Source organism: Leucoraja erinacea, chromosome 10 (genome assembly GCF_028641065.1).
Source record: "Leucoraja erinacea ecotype New England chromosome 10, Leri_hhj_1, whole genome shotgun sequence".
In the NCBI taxonomy this organism is placed as follows: Eukaryota; Metazoa; Chordata; class Chondrichthyes; order Rajiformes; family Rajidae; genus Leucoraja; species Leucoraja erinaceus.
In genome coordinates, this window is record NC_073386.1 from 39,107,427 (window position 1) to 39,126,849 (window position 19,423).

Here is a 19,423-nt window from a genome sequence, read left to right on the forward strand (position 1 = left end):
AATAGATAGGGGAGAGCCAGTGGGTGTGGTGTATTTGGTATTGGGGGTAGGGTATTGACATGGAAAGAGAACTGGTTGGCAGACAGGAAGCAAAGAGGAGGAGTTAACGGGTCGTTTTCAGAATGGCAGGCAGTGACTAGTGGGGTGCCGCAAGGCTCGGTGCTGGGGCCCCAGTTAATTACAATATATATTAACGATTTAGACGAGGGAATTAAATGTAACATCTTCAAGTTTGCGGATGACACTAAGCTCGGTGGCAGTGTGAGCTACAAGGAGGATGCTATGAGGCTGCAGGGTGACCTGGATAGCTTGTGTGAGTGGGCAGATGCATGGTAGATGCAGTATAATGTGCATAAATGTGAGGTTATCCACTTTGGTGGCAAGAACAGGAAGGCAGATTATTATCTGAATGGTGTCAGATTAGGAAAAGGGGAGGTGCAACGAGACCTGGGTGTGCTTGTACATCAGTTACTGAAAGTAAGCACGCAGTTACAGCATGCGGTGAAGAAAGCTAATGGCATGTTGGCCTTCATTGCGAGAGGATTTGAGTTTCGGAGCAAGGAGGTCCTACTGCAGTTGTACAGGACCCTGGCGAGACCGCACCTGGAGTATTGAGTGCAAATTTGGTCTCCTAATTTGAGGAAGGACATTATTGCTATTGAGGGAGTACAGAGTAGGTTCACCAGGTTAATTCCCGGGATGGCAGGACTGACATATGATGAAAGAATGGGTCGACTGGGCTTGTATTCACTGGAATTTGGAAGGATGAGAGGATATCTTATAGAAACATATAAAATTCTTAAAGGATTGGACGCTAGATACAGGAAAAATGTTCCCCATGTCGGGGGAGTCCAGAACCAGGGGTCACTGTTCATGAATTAGGGGTAATGCCATTTAGGACTGAGATGAGTTAAAACCTTTTCATCTAGAGAGTTGTGAATCTGTAGAATTCTGTGCCACAGAAGGCAGTGGAGGTTGATTCACTGGATGTTTTCAAGAGAGAGATTTAGCTCATGGCTTAAGGAATCAAAGGATACGGGGGGAAAAGCAGGAACGGGGTACTGATTTTAGATGATCAACCATGACCACATTGAATGACGAGGCTGGCGCGAAGGGCCGAATGGCCTACTCCTGCACCTATTTCACCATGCTTCTATGCATGCCACATGCCCTTTCAGCTACATGTCGAAACCGTGGTTCTGACAGCAAGAGTACTTGTGTGTTCATGGAGACTTAGCCATCATGTTGCCACCTCCCTCAGGTTTGGAGCTGCTGGGTGATTGGTGTTCTTCCAATCACAGAAAGAGCATTGAGTATAAAGCATGTACCAAGTTGGAAAAGAGATTTGCCAATGAAGTTTGTCAAACACAGAGGATTTCCGTCAGACTTAGATTTCATGTCTCTTTTATACTAGAGCCACAAATGGAATAAGTAAGTTTAAAATAACATTTCAGGATCGCACCTCAATTTATGCAATGTTATGATGACCCCATACAGCGCAATATCATTTAGAGCTCCATATTCTAGGAACAAATCTAGACTGCTAATCAAGCTATCACTCTATCGACAATTTGTCCTACTTTATTTTTTTGGAAATAGCTATATTCATTTGTCTTAACATGTGAGCTTAGTGAATAATTAATTTTTACGTCAATAATGTTCATTTTATCACCGGAAAGTAGAAAAATAACCCAAGTTAAAATGTCAGCTTTGTATAAGGAACATCTGCACAATATAACTGCTGTTAACATTGCTTATTTCAGGTAGTAGTGAAGGTTCTGAACTCAGTGAGGAGGTGTCATGGCCAGCTTTTGAAAGGTAAAGAATTTTATGGAATCACATTATATTCTGTGGAAATAGCAATTACCTGTCTCGTGACATATACTGGTTCCAAATACTGCTCTCGTCAACTGATTGTTGCTATTGGGTAAATACCCTTTCTTCCATACAAGATGGCTTATAGTGCTATGTCAGATTAACTAACTGAGAAATATACTAAAAAATAGTACTTTGTTTAATATGTTTCTAATTATTTTTCATTTTTCCAAAATTTGACTTTCCAGAGGCAAACATATTTGTGGATTATTTATTTGTGAATCAATTTCTTCTAATAATGAATTGTCATTGTTTAGCGCATTGTTAAGTTTAGAGCAAAATGTTTATTTTAGAAATGGGTTGTATTTAACTGCAAATAGGCCAATACTGGAATGTAAGTGGAACAAAGATATGCAGACACAAAACAAAAATTGAAAATGCTGGAAGCACTTAGCAGCATCAATGAGCAGAGAAATTAGTTGAATTTTTGAATTTAGATCCTTTTTCAGAACTGGAAAAGTGAAATACTAGCTGCATTTTCAGTTGCAGAGAGGGGTATGTGGGGACAACAGAGGGAAATGTCTGTGATAGGGTGAATACTTATTTTCGGATAACAATGGCTAATCGGCATTTGGGCTCAGTAAAGAAACAAATAAAAAAAGAATGGTACAACTACATCTTGAATATAAAAAGGTATGGGGGTAACCTGAAATTGTTGAATATTAAAGTTTCATTCTAAATCCTGACTGGTATAATGTAATGAGACTATAGATGACGATCTGTCCATCAAGCTTTATACATTGATAGCCAACACTTGGCACTTTTGGAATAATTTAAGAGTCAGAGAGGCCAGAGTGCTGCTAGGTTAGAGATTCAAAATGACAGGTGACTGGAAACTCAAGCTTTTGGACATAACAGAGATGTTCTGCAGACCCGTCACATTTGGGTTCTCCATTATGGACGAAATATTATTGGCAGCAAATTCTCCTCCTTTTCCACAATGGATTGGGGCATGGATTTCCTGCCGATAACAAAACAGTGCAGATGCCACTAAGGCATTCCTCTTTGTTCTCAATATACTCCCCAAGTAGGCAAATGCCCTACAATAATCTAAAAGTTAACATATCATCCATTAAAACATTTAAATACCTAAATGAAAATGATATTAGTTATAAAATTACTTCCATTGAAATTTAAAAGCATTAATCGATTTTGCAACAACGACGGTTCGCTGGGCAAAATCCGGATTGAGGTGACGGCTGGAGGCTCTATAGGCAGGACAATGGGTCTTCATGACCAGTGACAACTTGGACTTTGAAAATGGCTCCCAAATCTGGTGACTTGTATACAGATTTTTGCTTATGTATATTAATGAATGAATGAATAATGAACAAAAAATGAATTTCACTGTACCTCGGTACATGTGATAATAAAGAACCATTGAACATTAAGATACAGTTGAATAAACAGGGATCTTTATCAGAAAAGTGCAGAGCAGATCGCCAACTGACAAAAATGATCTGGAATATGATCATAGTTTGCACAAATTGTTTGGTTGATTTTATCTATTTAGATATGGTTGTTAGAAACACAATTTATTTAGATATAGTTGTTAGAAAAGCTTCAAAATGAGGCATGGATCTGACTTTACAAGTCAGACCCATGCCCCAGGTGTTACATCCCCTGCATTTGGCTGAGAAGGGGGGTGCATTGTAGAGAAGGATAATTGGACTCGGGAGTCATGGTTCCTTCAAAATAACGAAAAGGGGAAAGTAAATGTTAAGTAAATTTAATATTTAAATTCTGTAATGAATCCTGAGGGTTTAATTGTCATATGTACCAACAATGAAGCAATGAAATTCCTGCTTGCTGCAACTTAACAAATTTTGAAACACACACACAGATAATATATAATAATCAAAAAATGCAATAAATTAATAACTATAATTCTAGGTAACATTTATAGTACAAAAGAATCAAAGTCTGTAGTGCAACCAAAGACAAGTACATTGAAGATCATAGTTGCTGAGGTTACTTTTGTGTAATGTTCAAGAACTTGAAGGTTGCTGAAGAGAACGTGGTCTTGAACCTGTTCCTGAACCTGGTCAGTATTTTCAGGCGACTGTAACTTCTTCCCTATGGAAATAGTAAAATGAGTATGCGTAAGGTGTTGTGGGTCTTTGAAGATATTAGCTGCCTTTTTAAGGCAGCTCCTTCGATAGATCCCTTCGATAGTGGGGAGTTCAGTATCTGAGATGGATTGGGCAGTGAATACCACCCCCTGTATTCATCTTAATTCCTGGGAGTTCAAATTGCTGAGAACCTGGCTATGTAAAACCTGCCTAATTTAACAGATCGTTTTCCTTTGGAAAACCTGATTTCATGTATGTTTAATGTCTGCTTTCATAATTTTATTCAGTGTTTAATCTAACAATTTATGTCTGGTCAAGGAAAAGGACAAGTACCTTATTCAAAACCCTCTTTTAGTGAGGAAAATGCTAATCAACTTAATTTTGTTGAGTTAAATGTCGATTTTTTTTCCAACTGAACTTGAATCTACAACTGGGAGCCTGATTATGTAATGAAACCTTGCTACCGATATATATGTATTAAAACTGTTTTTTCACGGCTTTTATTTGGGTGCACAATTTTTTAAAGGCGTGAACCCCAAGGTTTTATCACTGAATTGTACAGAATGGTAACAGACCCTTTGACTCAAGTTTTCCTTGCTAACCAAGATGACTATCTACGCTAATCCGATTTCCTTTATGTTTGGCCCTTATCCCCTTCAATCTTTCCTACACACATACCTGTCCAAACACATTTTAGACATTGTGATTATACCTGCCTGTACCACCATCTCTGGCAGCTCATTCCACATACCCCATCGCCTGTGTGTAAAGCTTAGAGCAAGAGTAATAGATCTATGCAGCATGAAAATAGGCCCTTTAGCCTAACCTGCCCATGCTAACCAATTTGCCTAAGCAGACTAATTCCATTCCCCACCATTGAAATGATCTGTGGAAGGTGCGGCATCAAAAAGGCAGCTAATTTCATCAAAGACCCGCATCACCCTGGCCATGCTCTCATCTCACTTTGAGAAGATGGTACAGAGCTTAAGAACCATGACTTCCAAATTCAAGAACAGCTTCTTCGCAACAACCATCAGGCTCTTGAATCACACTACACAATCCTAACCACAACCCTACTTCAGTAATGATACACTATGGCCTTAGTTTTGGTGAAGACACTAAGTATATAAAGAGAAGCTGGGACAATTAATAAAAAAGGAATTCTGGTTGTGAAGTCTGAAATTTAAAGCTTTTAGAGAGTAATAGAATGTGAATCTCCCTTTTCAAACAATAGTTAATGTATGGCCATTTGTCAATTTTAATCCAATGTAGATAGGTTTTGGGTGATAATGTAGGGGGGGGGGGGGGAGAGGCAATGAATTTGGGGATCATTTTATCACAAATTTTCATTCAATGATGGAAATAATTCAAGTGGAAAATAACGCCTTCTTGTTTGTACCATGCTGTTCCATTCCAAATTGTGCAAAAGTGAAATTTTATTCTGAAAAGAATGACACAAGTAATTTATAACTACAAATGGTCAGTTGTCGGTGCGAGGTATAAAAACTGAGAAATTATTCAAATTTGCTGAACACTGCAAATCCTTTGAATTTTTAAGACTTTATCTTAAAAATAAACAGTATTAGAACATTCGAACAATGGCGAAATCTATTATATCTGTATATCTCCGCTCAGTTTTGTGATAATTATTTGTGATTCATGTGTATGTTAAATAATGCTGTCAAGAGTTTCTTGTGAATGTTTCTTATCACAGTAACGGATGGTAATATTGTGCATAATTTCGGGTATTGTGCACTTCTGGCTGTATCAACAGCCGCAGAGTATGGTTGCATTTCCTCAACAGTTAAAGTACCTTTTCAGGAGTGTGAATCATATCTCATGTCAGCCACTCTTGCGACTGCAGTAATTACTTTTAAGTCGACTGTTTTGTTTTGCTGATTGTCCACCACCACAAATTAAGATGATATTTTAAAATTCATTTCTTGAAAGCTTTTTGTAGTCAATTATGTCAAATTTAACCATGTCCTTTCGGGTTATTATAGGGAACTTTCCATACCTAAGCAGAGAATTGATTAAATTGAATACTTTATTGTCACATGTGATGTCACAGTGAAATTCTTTGCTTACATACCTTGCAAGGGTATGCAAATAGTCGCCCATTAAAGGCGCTTACAAAGTTACAAATCCCCGCCCCTCCCTCCCACTCCAGTTTCCCCTTTGTTCTTCTTCCTCTCTATACTGGCCCACATGACTGATATGGGACATCATTATTCCAAAATACTATGGAGATATGACTTGGAATTCTCAGGCCATTCCCAACACAATGCCTTAAAATGAGTAACCAATGAGTCTTTGGAATTTTTTGTACATTTTACTTTGCGTTCCCACAAGGATGTATAGGAAACCATGTAAAAATGTGGAAGCTGGCAAGAACTGCTGAAAACTGAACTAAACGTGATGAGTCTCCCTAAGGTCAGACCCAGTCCTATTTGCTGGATTTAATCTAGATCCACACTCAGCCCAAGATTCTGGTGTCATTAAAGTGAGAACAAGTCTGTCTTTGATTATCATTTGAGTTTAATAATGGTGGGTCCTATAATGGATATAGTACTCTTGTCTTTGTATATACTCAAGTACATAAACATCAGGAAAAGCAGTGGTGACACCAAATATATTTTCATAGAGACTTTTTTTATAGGGCGATTATCAACATAAAGGGCTACATATGAATTTTCAATCCTCACCCAGCTCTGAGAATATATCTAGCTTTCAGTTTTTTTTGGAGTGAAGCTTCACCTTTAAAGTAATGTACTCACCTGAATGTAATCTTCTTAGGCAATACATTAGGATTGAGGATGGCTTGCTTCCACTCCCATCTCAGGTAGCTAACGAGGCCAATATGAGACCCAAGACACTGCCACATTGGGGACGCAAATGGGGTGACCAAGTCAGTTATTTGGCTGTTCATCTGGTAATCACTTGCTTGAAGGAACTTGGAATAGAGTGGCCCTTTTGGAAGATTTTGGCTCGAAAGCTGACATATGACATGAGCTACCAACATAGCCAACAAATGTAACTGAGTGTAAACTGAATGCTGGCAATTTTGGCCTGGAACAGAACCAGATGGTTGGTTGGTTTGTATGTATAAGTGTAAGGCTCATTCTCCAATGTGCTTCACAAGGTGAATTGATGATAGTTTGAAGCTGGACTACAAATATGCACATGTGCAAGTGCTGTCTGCATATTGCAGTTCAGTGACTGAAGTTTGAGTGACTTTGGGTCTTTAGTGAAGGTAACATAGGCTGAGCAGTTTGCATTCACCCTGTGGCAGCTTGTTGAACGAGACAGACAGCATTTCAGCAGGGAAGATTGTGGAAAGTATTGGGGCAGTGATATGGCCTTGATTCTAATGTCAAATGAATTACTGCACTAATTTTTGGGCCTGTTGATTAATATCATAGCTAGCATGCCATCGTGAAGTAGGTGAGTGATGGACTTGAACTTGTTTGTGAATGATGCTCCACTGTCTCACCATTGGCAGAATCAAAGGCAGTTGTGAAGCCAGACAGGCCACTTATAATGATTGATGCTGCTTGTCACATTTCGCTTGGATTTCATGTACAATGAAGATTTTGTCTTTTGTGCCTTTGGATAAATGGAATTCACACTGCAATTTGGGGAGCAGCTATTTGGCCACTGAGAAAAGACTTGATTTGAATCTTGTCAATGACTATTAGCTTTAAAAATATATGTTTTAAGTATATTTTCTGAATTATCTGGACTTGCTTTAAGATATATCTCTGAATGTAAGAGCATTTGAAGAGATCATTGTTTTTAAAATTGGTTCAATTTCAAGAATGGGAAATTAGTGTTGCATATTTTTCTACATAAATATGATCTTAATATTTAAGATCACTCTTTACCAGAGACAATTTGGCCCATGAGGCTATGGTGGTTCTGCGATTTTAAGTTGTACAGTGGGACTTACTTTGGGCAGAACTCTCCACTGGGCCATTCAAGCACCTTAAAATGACAATCAACTTATCGATTAGCCAGATATGCCATTTCAAAAATAGCTTTAACATTTTCTCTGGCAATTCCACAAAACAACTATTTACTTTGTGTTCTTGAGGCTGTGTATTAAATTTCTAGTATTGTTATGTTCATGTTGCTTTTTGCTTTCAGAATAATGTTGTTAAAGACTTAAGTTGTAGCATGCATGTGCAATAAGACTAATTGCAGGACCTTCAAGCATGTTTCCATCATTCATCAGAGCTAATCTCCCTTGACACTATTTTCCTGCACTATGTCCATGTCAGTTAATTTCTGTCAATGTTAAAATCTGTTGATCTCTTTTGAATGAACTCAATAACAGCCTCTGCATACAATTCCAAAGATTCACTTTTTTCTGCGTGTAGAAATTTCTCCTGATCTCAGTCCTAAATTCCCTCTCACGTATTCTGAGATAGATTGCTGTTTCTAGACTTTTCAGTTAGGGGGAATATCTTCCCTTTATTCTGCCCGTCAACACCTCTGTAAGAATTTTGTGAGTTTTAATGAAATCACCTCCACAATACAGAGTCTGCTCAACCTGTGCTCATATACCAAACTCACAACTAATTAAATTCATCATGAATCTTTGTGCATTACCCTCTGACAAGAAGATCCTTTCTCAGGTGAATAGACTAATATAACATGGTAATTCATCTCAGAAAGGCTCTATATAATTGCAGGAAGACATCCCTAGTCCTGTATTCAAATCCTTTGCAATCAAGTCCAACATTTTTTGCTACAGTTGTGACTTGTGTTAACATCAATGGTAGCCAATATCTTCCCTTTAGTAAACCATTGTTTTTCAGTTTTGTGCACCAAAGGGAATAACTCTATATTTTCATATTTTCCTGTTATCTGCCATATTTTGTCCCCTTGTCTATATCTTCCCGAAGCCCCTCTAGACACCCCCAACTCATAACACCAGTTAATTTTTTTTTCAGCAAACTTGAAAATATGACACTTTACCACTTCAGCCAAATCATTGATATAGATTATAAATAGCTGAGGCATAAGCACCAATCCCTTTGGTTCAACACTGATAACAGCCTGACCAGCTAAGAAAGATTTTTTTTCCAATTGCAGTTCATGTCAATAAACCCCAAATGCATCTGTGCTGATTTTGTTGATGAACTGACCTTATCAAAATCCTTATGAAAATCCGAATGTGCCACATTCTTGTCAAGAGTGTTTGATTGTCATATGTACTGAAATAGAACAATTATATTCTCAACATTGCCCCCTTATCAATTTCCCTTGGTATCCTTAAGTTGTTGCAGTAGATTAAATAATAATTACATTTACACTGAGTTTGGTTAAATATATTGTCAGTTCATACAGCATGGAAACAGGCTCTTCGGCCCAGTTTTCCATGCCAGAAAAGATGTCCCAACTCAGCTTGTTCTATTTGTCTGATTTTGACCCACACCTCTCTAAGCTTTTCCTTTCAAGATGTTCTCTGATTACATTGTTCATTGTTCATTAATAATTTTAGAATTTTCTCGACCACTGACATCAGTTTAGTTGTTCTCTATTTTCTCTCTATATCTCATTGCTTAAATTGTAGGGTTACCTTACAATTAACAAGAACAATACCAGAATCAATAATACCTTTAAACCCATCTCTTTCAAAAATCTGTGATGTAGATGATCATCCCATTATAATTTAATGTTTTTATTGAGCAGTTCTATAATAATTATTCTTGAAAATTTGCAAATGTATACAGTGGACATTATAAACAAATAAATGCTCATTTAACAATCACATTAGGATTAAAATACAAAATGAAAGTTGTCTGGTGAGAGAAAATTGGAATCCACTAAGTTTTGTGTGCCTTAATGAATAAAACCCTTAATTATCTAATGTATCTAACAGGAAAATAATGAATTGCAAACTTAAAAGTGGAGACTACGAAAAATAAATCAGATGTTTTGAATGTTGCTTTTTACTTTCAAAGTTACAATAAAATGGGATGGCGGGACTGACATATGAGAAAACAATGTGTCGACTGGGCTTATATTCACTGGAATTTAGAAGGATGAGTGGGTATTTTACAGAAACACAAATTCATAAGGAATTGGTCAGGCTGGATGCAGGAAAAATGTTCCCCATGTTGGGGGAGTCCAGAACCAGGGGTCACAGTTTAAGAATAAGGGTTGAGATGAGGAAAAACTTTTTTACCCAACGAGTTGGGACTCTGTGGAATTCTCTGCCACAGAAGGCAGTGGAGGCTAATTCACTGAATGTTTTCAAGAGTTAGATTTAGTTCTTAGGGCTAACGGAATCAAGGGATATGGGGGAAAAAGCAAGAACAGGGTACTGATTTTGGAGATCAGCCATGATCATATTGAATGGCGGTGCTGGCTCGAAAGGCCGAATGGCCTACTCCTGCACCTATTTTCTATGTTTCCACTTCTGCAGGAGCCGTTTCTATTATTCCCTGTGTCCAGTGCCACGAATTGGAAGAAATGGCTCTCGAGGGCACATGAAAGCAAACAGGTAACAATCAGAGAACAATTCAGGTTGTTCAATTCCCTCCTGTCCAAGATGTATAATCAGGTTGGGTGTTACTAAAACAGATTAATATATCTGCTTCCTCTCTTTTGAATCAACTTACTAATGTGGTGGTGGATTTTGAAATTTGGATTGGCTTTCTATCTTTGGGTGTTTGATTCAATCTTTTTCTGATCTCGGCTGTATTTATTGTATTGGTACATTCTGATTTGTTTCTTGTTGTGAAAATCAAAATAATTTTGCAATGTCAGTACTATGGAAGAGTTCAACAAAAATTTGGAATATTTAATGCAAGGAAGTCATTGCAATTTAATGAAATTCAGTATATGCTTAGCATTTGCAAATGTACTAAAAAGGTGTTAATTTAATTTTGCTGACACGTATATACTCATGTGTTTTTATCTATACAAAACTCTGCGTGCATTCTAAGAGATCACTTGAAAAGGAACAGGAGCAGTAGGTGATTCGTTGAATGCGTTGAGGTGGTAAATGAATTACAGGTCCACCACGAATTTTCTGGCAACGGGTGGTACAGTCTTCCCTATAATCCAGACAAAATCCCCCTGAAAATGTGGCGCCTAGGCCAGATTGAAGTGAAACATTTCCTGGAAGTAGCTAAGATTAATTTAGAAATATCCATTCATGTAAGGTTATCATTACTGTAAAAGTGGCCTTCTCGATTTTACATTTCAAGAAAGAATTGCATTCTGGTACCTTTCAGGTTGATGTGCATTGAATATTCTTGAACCACTTGGGTTTGTTGAATTGTAACACTGATTATCACCTTGTCTTTTTTTTTAATCAGTTCTGTGGAATCTGAAGAGCTCGCAATAAACCTCTTCCCAGGATGTGTTACAATTCAAGGAGTTCTGAAAAGGAAAACATTACTGAAAGAAGGCAAAAAGCCCACGGTAGGCAAAGATTTTCAATAATGATTTTCAATAAACGAACATTGGTGCGTAACTCATGCAACAAACCAGATTATATAGCCTACATCAGATATAGTACAGGAGCTACAATATATCTGATGTAAGTTATTCTATATTTTTTCTCAATTTTATCATTATTAAAGACCAAGGTATAAATACATATTTGCCTAGGAATTGCAAGAAGGATGAAAATTGTCCCTTGGTTAAACACAGTCATTATTTGACCTACTTTAGGATAAATATAGGACATGGATAAATGTATAGGTTTGTGCATTAAATATATCAAATATATTTGATTAGATACGGTTTGATTGCAGATATATATGTTGGTACAGGTGCACAACCTTTTATCCGAAAGCCTTGGGACCAGACACTTTTCGTAATTCAGACTTTTTCGGCTTTCGGAATGGAAGATTTTTAGCGTAGATTTTAACGGCTGGCTCAGTGGTAGAGTGCTCGGCTCGTATCCGCAAGGTCGCGAGTTTGCGCCTCGATCCCGGCAGTTACTCGATCGCGAGTTTGAGTCTTCAATGTAGTTTTTTCTTGCAGAATAGGAGAGAATAAGGAGGGTTAGGCTGGGATCATTCTCTGCGAGATGATCTTAGTGCGGGAGACAAGTGTAGGAGAGGTGTACTGACTGTGTGGGCAGAACTTTGGAAGTGATTGCCCACCATTCTCAAAAGCAGCTGTGTCTCCCTGTCCCTCCAACTCCAGAGGAATCCGCTCCCCGATGAGCCACTACGGCGACAAGTGGCAGTTCGCCCACAGCCCGAGCTGCGCCCCCTCATCCGCAACCCGGGTTCCTCTGGAGTTGGAGCGGGGCTGGGCTAGAGTTGTTGCTGGCTGTGAGTCTCTGGGATCTCCGTGCATGCAGTGGGCCTGGAGGTAGGTGTCCCGATGAGGGGGTGCAGCTCGGGCTGTGGGCAAACTGCCACTTGTCGCCGTAGCGGCGCATCGGGGAGCGGCTTCTGGTGGTCCTGACGTCTCTCAGCTCCTGTCCAGGGGGACGGCCGGAGACGTCAGGACCAACAGGAACCTGCTCCCCGATGCGCCGCTACAGCGACAAGTGGCAGTTCGCCCACAGCCTGAGCTGCGCCCCCTCATCTGCAACCCGGGTTCCTCTGGAGTTGGAGCGGGGCTGGGCTAGGTGTTGCTGGCTGTGAGTCTATGGGATCTCCGTGCTTGCAGTCGGTGTCCCGTTGGTCCTGACGTCTCCGGTCACCCCCCCTGGAATGGAGCTGAGACTGGGAACTTTACCGCCCTTGCCCCCTCCCTCTGCAACTGCAAACAACCCCACAGTTCCCAGTCTCAGCTCCTGTACAGGGGGGTGGCCGGAGACGTCACAGCCCGAGCCATCAGCTTCTGTCCCTACGGGGACAGCGGAGAGCGTGTTCCTCTGGAATTGGAACGGGGCTGGGCTGCTGCTGGCTGTGGGTCTCTGGGTTCTCCGTGCTTGCAGTGGGCCTGGGGGCCGGTGTCCCGTTGGTCCTGACGTCTCCGGTGACTGGCACTGGCTCCAACGTGAAGACAGTGCAAAGCCCCCGCGCCGGTGCAATGCGCGGGGAGCTGGAGAGGGGAGGGAAGGGGTCACACACATGGCCGGGAAGCAGAGGGGTGTAGGTGGGGTGAAACTGAAGGGAGCGACAATTTGCTGCTGCCTGCCCGCTGAGTTAAAAAAGTTCCCACGCAAGACTCACGATACACTGTGTATCGTCAGTCTACCATGGGAACTTTTTAACTCAGCGGGCAGGCAGCAGCAGATTGTCAATTATGAACCCTCCCGCGCAATATACCCTCACCTTCTCTTTTATGAATGAGGATTTAGTTCCCCTTTCTTCGAGGACCGACCGGAGGTTCCGCTGTCACCTCTGCGGGCCGCCCTCGGTGAACGTTTTCAAGGACCTTTCTTCAAGGACTGAAAAAATGTCGCTATTCGGAGCTTTTCGTTATTTGGATCGTCGGATAAAAGGTTGTGCACCTGTAGTTTGGTGTTATGGATGTTTAAGTAGGTCCTTGCAAATGGCTTTCTTCAGTGTTCAATGAGACAATTGTGCACCCATTTTCAGAGCCACTGGTTTAAATTAAAGTCTCAGGTAAAAAGATAAAAAATAAAAGTGTGAACCTAATGTAGTATGTAGTGCAGTATTAATAGCTGAATACTATTTTCAGTTAGAATGCCTGGTGCTTCTCCCAGCATGCCCTTCTGAACCATATTAAATCTGGCTTGATAGTAAGGGATCTGCCATGCTATGAAGTCACATATTATAATTTAGATAATGGTTCTGCTGCTACATCTCATGAATCCCCTGTTTTGAGTTGTTGTGCTGATCAGAGTGTATTACATTTAGTAAGTTTATTGCTAACACTTTGGATCATATCCTCTGTGTAAACATGGGGCTCTGTGTCCATCGCAATCACTTCTATTTCATGGACAGATATTACATCACAGATAGATTGGCCAAGAGACAAGGTCAAATAAATTATCCCTTGGCTAAAAACAAAGCATGGAAGGAACTCAGAGAGTTTATTGTCATATGTCCCAGATAGGACAATGAAATCCTTGCTTTGCTTCAGCACAACAACATAGTAGGCATGAGTACAGAACAGATCAGTGTGTCCATATACCATCATATAAATATATACACACATGAATAAATATGCTGATAAAGTGCAAATAAACAGATAATGGGCTATTAATGTTCAGAGTTTTGTCCGAGCCAAGTTTAACAGCCTGATGGCTGTGGGGAAGTAGGTATTCCTGAATCTGGTCGTTGCAGTCTTCAGGCTCCTGTACCTTCTACTTGAAGGTAGCGGGGAGATAAGTGTGTGGCCAGGATGATGTGGGTCCTTGATTATACTGCCAGCCTTTTTGAGGCAGCGACTGCGATAGATCCCCTTGATGGAAGGGAGGTCAGAGCCGATGATGTACTGGGCAGTGTTTACTACTTTTTGTAGTCTTTTCCTCTCCAGGGCGCTCAAGTTGCCGAACCAAGCCACGATGCAACCGGTCAGCATGCTCTCTACTGTGCACCTGTAGAAGTTAGAGAGAGTCCACCTTGACAAACCGACTCTCCGTAATCTTCTCAGGAAGTAGAGGCACTGATGTGCTTTCTTAATAATTGCATCAGTGTTCTCAGAGCAGGAAAGATCTTCAGAGATATGCACGCCCAGGAATTTGAAGCTCTTGACCCTTTCAACCATCCACCCGTTGATATAAATGGGGCTGTGGGTCCCCATTCTACTCTTTCCAAAGTCCACAATCAGTTCCTTGGTTTTGCTGGTGTTGAGAGCCAGGTTATTGTGCTGGCAGCATATGGACAGTCGCACAATCTCTCTTCTATACTCTGACTCATCCCATCAGTGATACGTCCCACAGCAGTGGTGTCGTCAGTGAACTTGATGATGGAGTTCGCACTATGACTGGCTACGCAGTCAAGAGTATAGAGTGAGTACAGCAGGGGGGCTGAGCACGCAGCCTTGAGGTGCTCCCATGCTGATTGTTATCGAGGCCGACACATTTCCACCAATACAAACAGACTGTGGTCTGTGAATGAGGAAGTCGAGGATCCAATTGCAGAGGGATGCGCAGAGACCCAGTTCTGCGAGTTTGGTAACCAGCTTGGAGGGGATGATTGTATTAAATGCCGAGCTGTAATCAATGAATAACAGCCTGACATATGAGTTTTTGGTGTCCAAGTGGTCCAGAGCGGAGTGGAGAGCCAGCAAGATCGCATCCACCGTTGATCTGTTGTGGCGGTTACAGTATTCTTCCGATTAAGCAGGGAACTAGGTGATAATCAGTCGGAGGTTTCCTTGCCCTTGTTTGATAGGGTACCATAATATCTCATAGGATGATTAATCAATATTGAAAACTCCAGTGTGCTCCCTTCTGTCCTAATACCATTATGCCGCCACTTCTGATAGGTTTGTCCTGCTGGAGAGACAAGGCAGATCAGAGATTCTGTCAGGAGTCTGCACGTTGTGATTCCATGAGTATGACATTGTCCTTCATTCAGATATTACTGAGGCATTATGGGTAGAGCTAAAAATCCCTCCAGTATGTCCACTCCGAGTGTCGACATGACATTCTCTCCGATTTATAAAACAACTCCTCCACCTCTTACCTCCCTCTCTATCACATTTGAAACCCTGGAACATATTTCTGCCAGTTATGTCCCACTCACAGCCAAATCTCCGTAATGGCCACAATATCAAAGGACAAAGGACATTTATTGTCACATACACCAAGTGTAGTGAAATTTGAGTTGCCATTGTAGCACACCAATAAAATAAACAGAACATTATAGAATTTAACATTAAACATAAAAAACACCCTCCCACAGTGGGATCAACGTTTCCCACTGTGAGGGAAGGCAGCAAAGTTCAGTCCACTTCCTCCATGTTCACCCGTGGTCGGGGCCTATTTGAGGCGGCCTGATGTTTCAGGCCCTCTCGCCGGAATGATGGAACTCCGGCGTCAGAAGAACACTCTCAGCAGTTGGAGTTTCGAAACGGCCGCTTCCTACCAGAGATCGGGGCATCCGAAGTCCACATGCCGCGCTGGTCGGAGCTCCAACACTGGCGATCTCGGCGATAGATCCCAGGCTCCGCGGTGTTTAAAGTCAGCGCCGCCGCGGCAGGATGCTCCACAGACCACAGCTTCACGATGTTGAAGTCGGCAGTCCCAGCACTCCGGAGCTCCAACATGGAGACCCGGGTAAGGCATTGCCCGCTCCGCGATGGTACGCTGCGCCGCCGCTGGAGCTGCAGCTCGTAGCTCTGGACAGTCTCCGGCAGGAAAGGCCGCACCAATCCAGGTGGTAGGCCACGAGGAGGGGGAGAAGCGGCTCGGAGGAAGGACGCATCCGCTCCCAGGTAGGGACTGGGGAAAACGGTTTCCCCCCCCCCCCCCCCCCATCCCCCACATAAAAAGACAAAAAGGCCTCCAGAACAAAATTTCTTAACAAGATAAAAATAAAAAAGGGTAAAAAACGAGCAGCTGCAGGCGAGGCTGCCACACTCTATGGCGCCACCACTGTCATACAGAGCCTGGATTAGTCATAGAGCATGGATCAGTGTTTCGAACCAACTTCATCCATTTTACCCGCAATATTCTTTGCATTGAAGTAAACTTCAAGCCATTAGTTTTACCGTTTTTATTACCCTCTCCCTGCCTGTCCTTCCATCAAGGCTTACTGGTCCTAACCTCTAACTTCCCATCAGTCCTTCCATTTGCTGATGTGCTGTTCTGCTCTCAACCCTTTACCAGTCCAATTTAAAGCCTCAAAAGTAGCATTAGCGACCTCCCTGCAAGAATATTGTCCCCCTGCAGTTCATGTGCAACCCACGCCAAAAAATGCAGAATCTCTGCCCCCTGCACCAACTTCTCAGCAACACATTAATCTGTTCTATCCTTCTATTCCTAAAGGGCCTGTCCCACTTTCACGACTTAATTCAAAACCGAGTTTAAAGGACCTAAAAAAAAAAAATCAAGATCGTGGTAATCTACGAACTCCTGCGAACTTCCACAACTATGTACACGTACTCCAATGAACTCCTACGAGTATGTCTACGAATTCCCACGACTATTTTGATGCCCTCCTTACGAGTAAAAATAATTCGTGAATTATCTCGTGAAAGTGGGACAGGCCCTTAACCTGCCAAGCAGGGATAGGGGAATGAAGTTAGCCCATAGTGTTTGCAAAGGAATGTTGATAGGGCAGGTGCGTGATGAAAAAAACAATTAGATGAAGTATTATATGGGAAATCTCAGGTTATCCACTTAGGAAGAATGGGAGAGCATTGCTTCCTTTAACTTGATCTAATCTACAGAATTCTGCAGTACACAGAGATCTGAGAATTGTTGTATTTAAAGCACAGGTTAACGTCCAGGGACAGCAAGAGATTAGAAGGCTGCACATGGATTGTTATACATTTAGGTTCTCTTTATTTCAGGAAAAATAAATGTGCATTGAATACAGTTTAGAGAATGTTCACTAGGTTGATTTTTGATGTGAAGGGATCTCCTTGGGAGGAAAAGTTGGATCTGTACTCATTGGTTCATCTGTTTAAAGAATGTGGGTTTTCTTATTAAAACAAAAAAAATTGATGGGACGTGCAAAGAGGAAGCTTTCTTTCATTGGGGAACTAAAGCAGGGTACAGATTGTGGATGAGCAGCCATGATCACCGTGAATGGTGGTGCTGGCTCGAAGGGCCGAATGGCCTACTCCTGCACCTATTGCCTATTGTCTAAAACTAGAACATATACTTTCATAATGATAGAGTGCATCGATGTGAGGAATTTCTTCTCTGATTTTACTGAATTTTTGTAGCGCTCTATTTCAAAGAATAGTGGAAGCTAAATTGTTGAATATATTTAAGGCTAATTTAGGCAGCTTATTTGACAACAATGAAGTCTAGGATTCTTAGGAACAAGAGGGAAAGTGGACATGAAGCCAAGATCAGCTTTAGGAAACATTTTATTATGGTTTAGGTATGTGGATTTCACATGACAAAAGTCTTGAAATGTTGTATTCTCCAATCCTTCAATTTTGTTTTACATTATTGGTTGCACCGACAGCTCACCCTCATCTATGTCCCTCTGGGCTTTTAAGGGGTGAGGAAGATCTAGTCCATGGGTTTTAGTGGCAATGAGCGTGACGCCAGTGTATCTTCATGGAAAATGAATCCACTTTGCAACGGATGGATATGCAATTATAAATAGTTTTGTTTTAGATAGAGTACCAATATTTTGTACAAGCTGGCTCAGGCTGGATATGGGCCTACAGGGCATATGGAATATTTGATAGAAATATTGAGTTTATGACACTCATGAAATATGATCTGTGGCAGAGGAAATCTTGATTTATCACATCTTGACAGACAGTCTGTTGGAACAGCAACAGTTCTGAACCAGAGAGGAATGGTGAAGAAATTACATGTGATTGCTTTCAGCATACAGTGCATTCAGAAAGTATTCAGATCCCTTCATTTTTTCCACATTTTGTTACGTTACAGCCTTATTCTAAAATGGGTTAAATTCATTTTTTTTATCATCAATCTATACTTTCTGAATACACTGTATATTGGGAAACACAACCAAAATAAATACCAGTGCAAGTATTTGAAAGGGCACTGTTTGGTCTGTCTGAAAGTACTTAATATTAAATTGAGGTTTAATTATGGAATATAGTTTTTGCAGAGACCCAGAGATGTTGCAGTGTATGCATTTTCAAGTTGACAACTGAAAGTGGAAAAATGCTCCATCCCCATGGAGTTGTTAAATAACAGGTGTTATAGTTGACAGAGCAGCTTTCTGCTGAGTTTGGAGTAATTGATGGTCATGGCCAAGGGAAATAATTTAAGACAGTTTTTCCTGGAAGATATATTTATAAAAAAAATAAATTTAACATCAAGAAAAAGATAGTGCTTTATTTGAAAGGGGTTGCTTCCCTTGCTTAATATTTGTAATGTCTGTTAGTAGTTGGTCACAGTGTTTATGTTATGGTGTACTAAACTTTCCAAACGACTTCCTGCAAATATTTATTTTGCTCTTGCCATCAAGGAAACAAAATAAACAGGCACAATTTTGTGTCAAATGGATCGTCATGAGTGGGCAGCACTGACATAGACAGCATTTAATGCTCACCTCTAATTATCTTAGAGATGGTGGTGGAGAGCCACCTTGAGCTGCTTCACGTCTTGTGATGACAATACAAGGAGTAGGACTATAAGGTCAGGAGTTCTTGGATTTCAACACAAAATTATGAAGAGATCATAATGTATTTTCAAGTCTTAGTGAAAGGCTTGGAGAGGGATTTAAAAGTAATAACATTCCCACTCCCTTCAACACAATTGTGAATCAGGGAAAGTCTGTTTGCCGAGATAATGCAGTGCAATTAGCAGATGGTTCACCCTGCAATCACATTGTGTTTGTGGTAAGGGCAGTGAATGTTTAGGGTGCTAATTGACTTCCTGTTCAAGCAGATTTATTCATTCCAATGTTAATCTTATGATGACA

General features: G+C 40.8%; 1 protein-coding gene across 1 annotated transcript in view; it reads left to right on the plus strand.

The window, feature by feature from the left end:
- Positions 1 to 19,423, plus strand: part of ralgps2 (Ral GEF with PH domain and SH3 binding motif 2) — a 266,842-nt gene that overhangs the window by 197,193 nt on the left and 50,226 nt on the right. Inside the window, exons 16-18 of the mRNA XM_055641989.1 lie at positions 1,764 to 1,818; positions 10,381 to 10,458; positions 11,279 to 11,384. Of these exons, the coding sequence (XP_055497964.1) occupies positions 1,764 to 1,818; positions 10,381 to 10,458; positions 11,279 to 11,384 (239 nt within the window). The remainder of the gene's footprint in view (positions 1 to 1,763; positions 1,819 to 10,380; positions 10,459 to 11,278; positions 11,385 to 19,423) is intronic.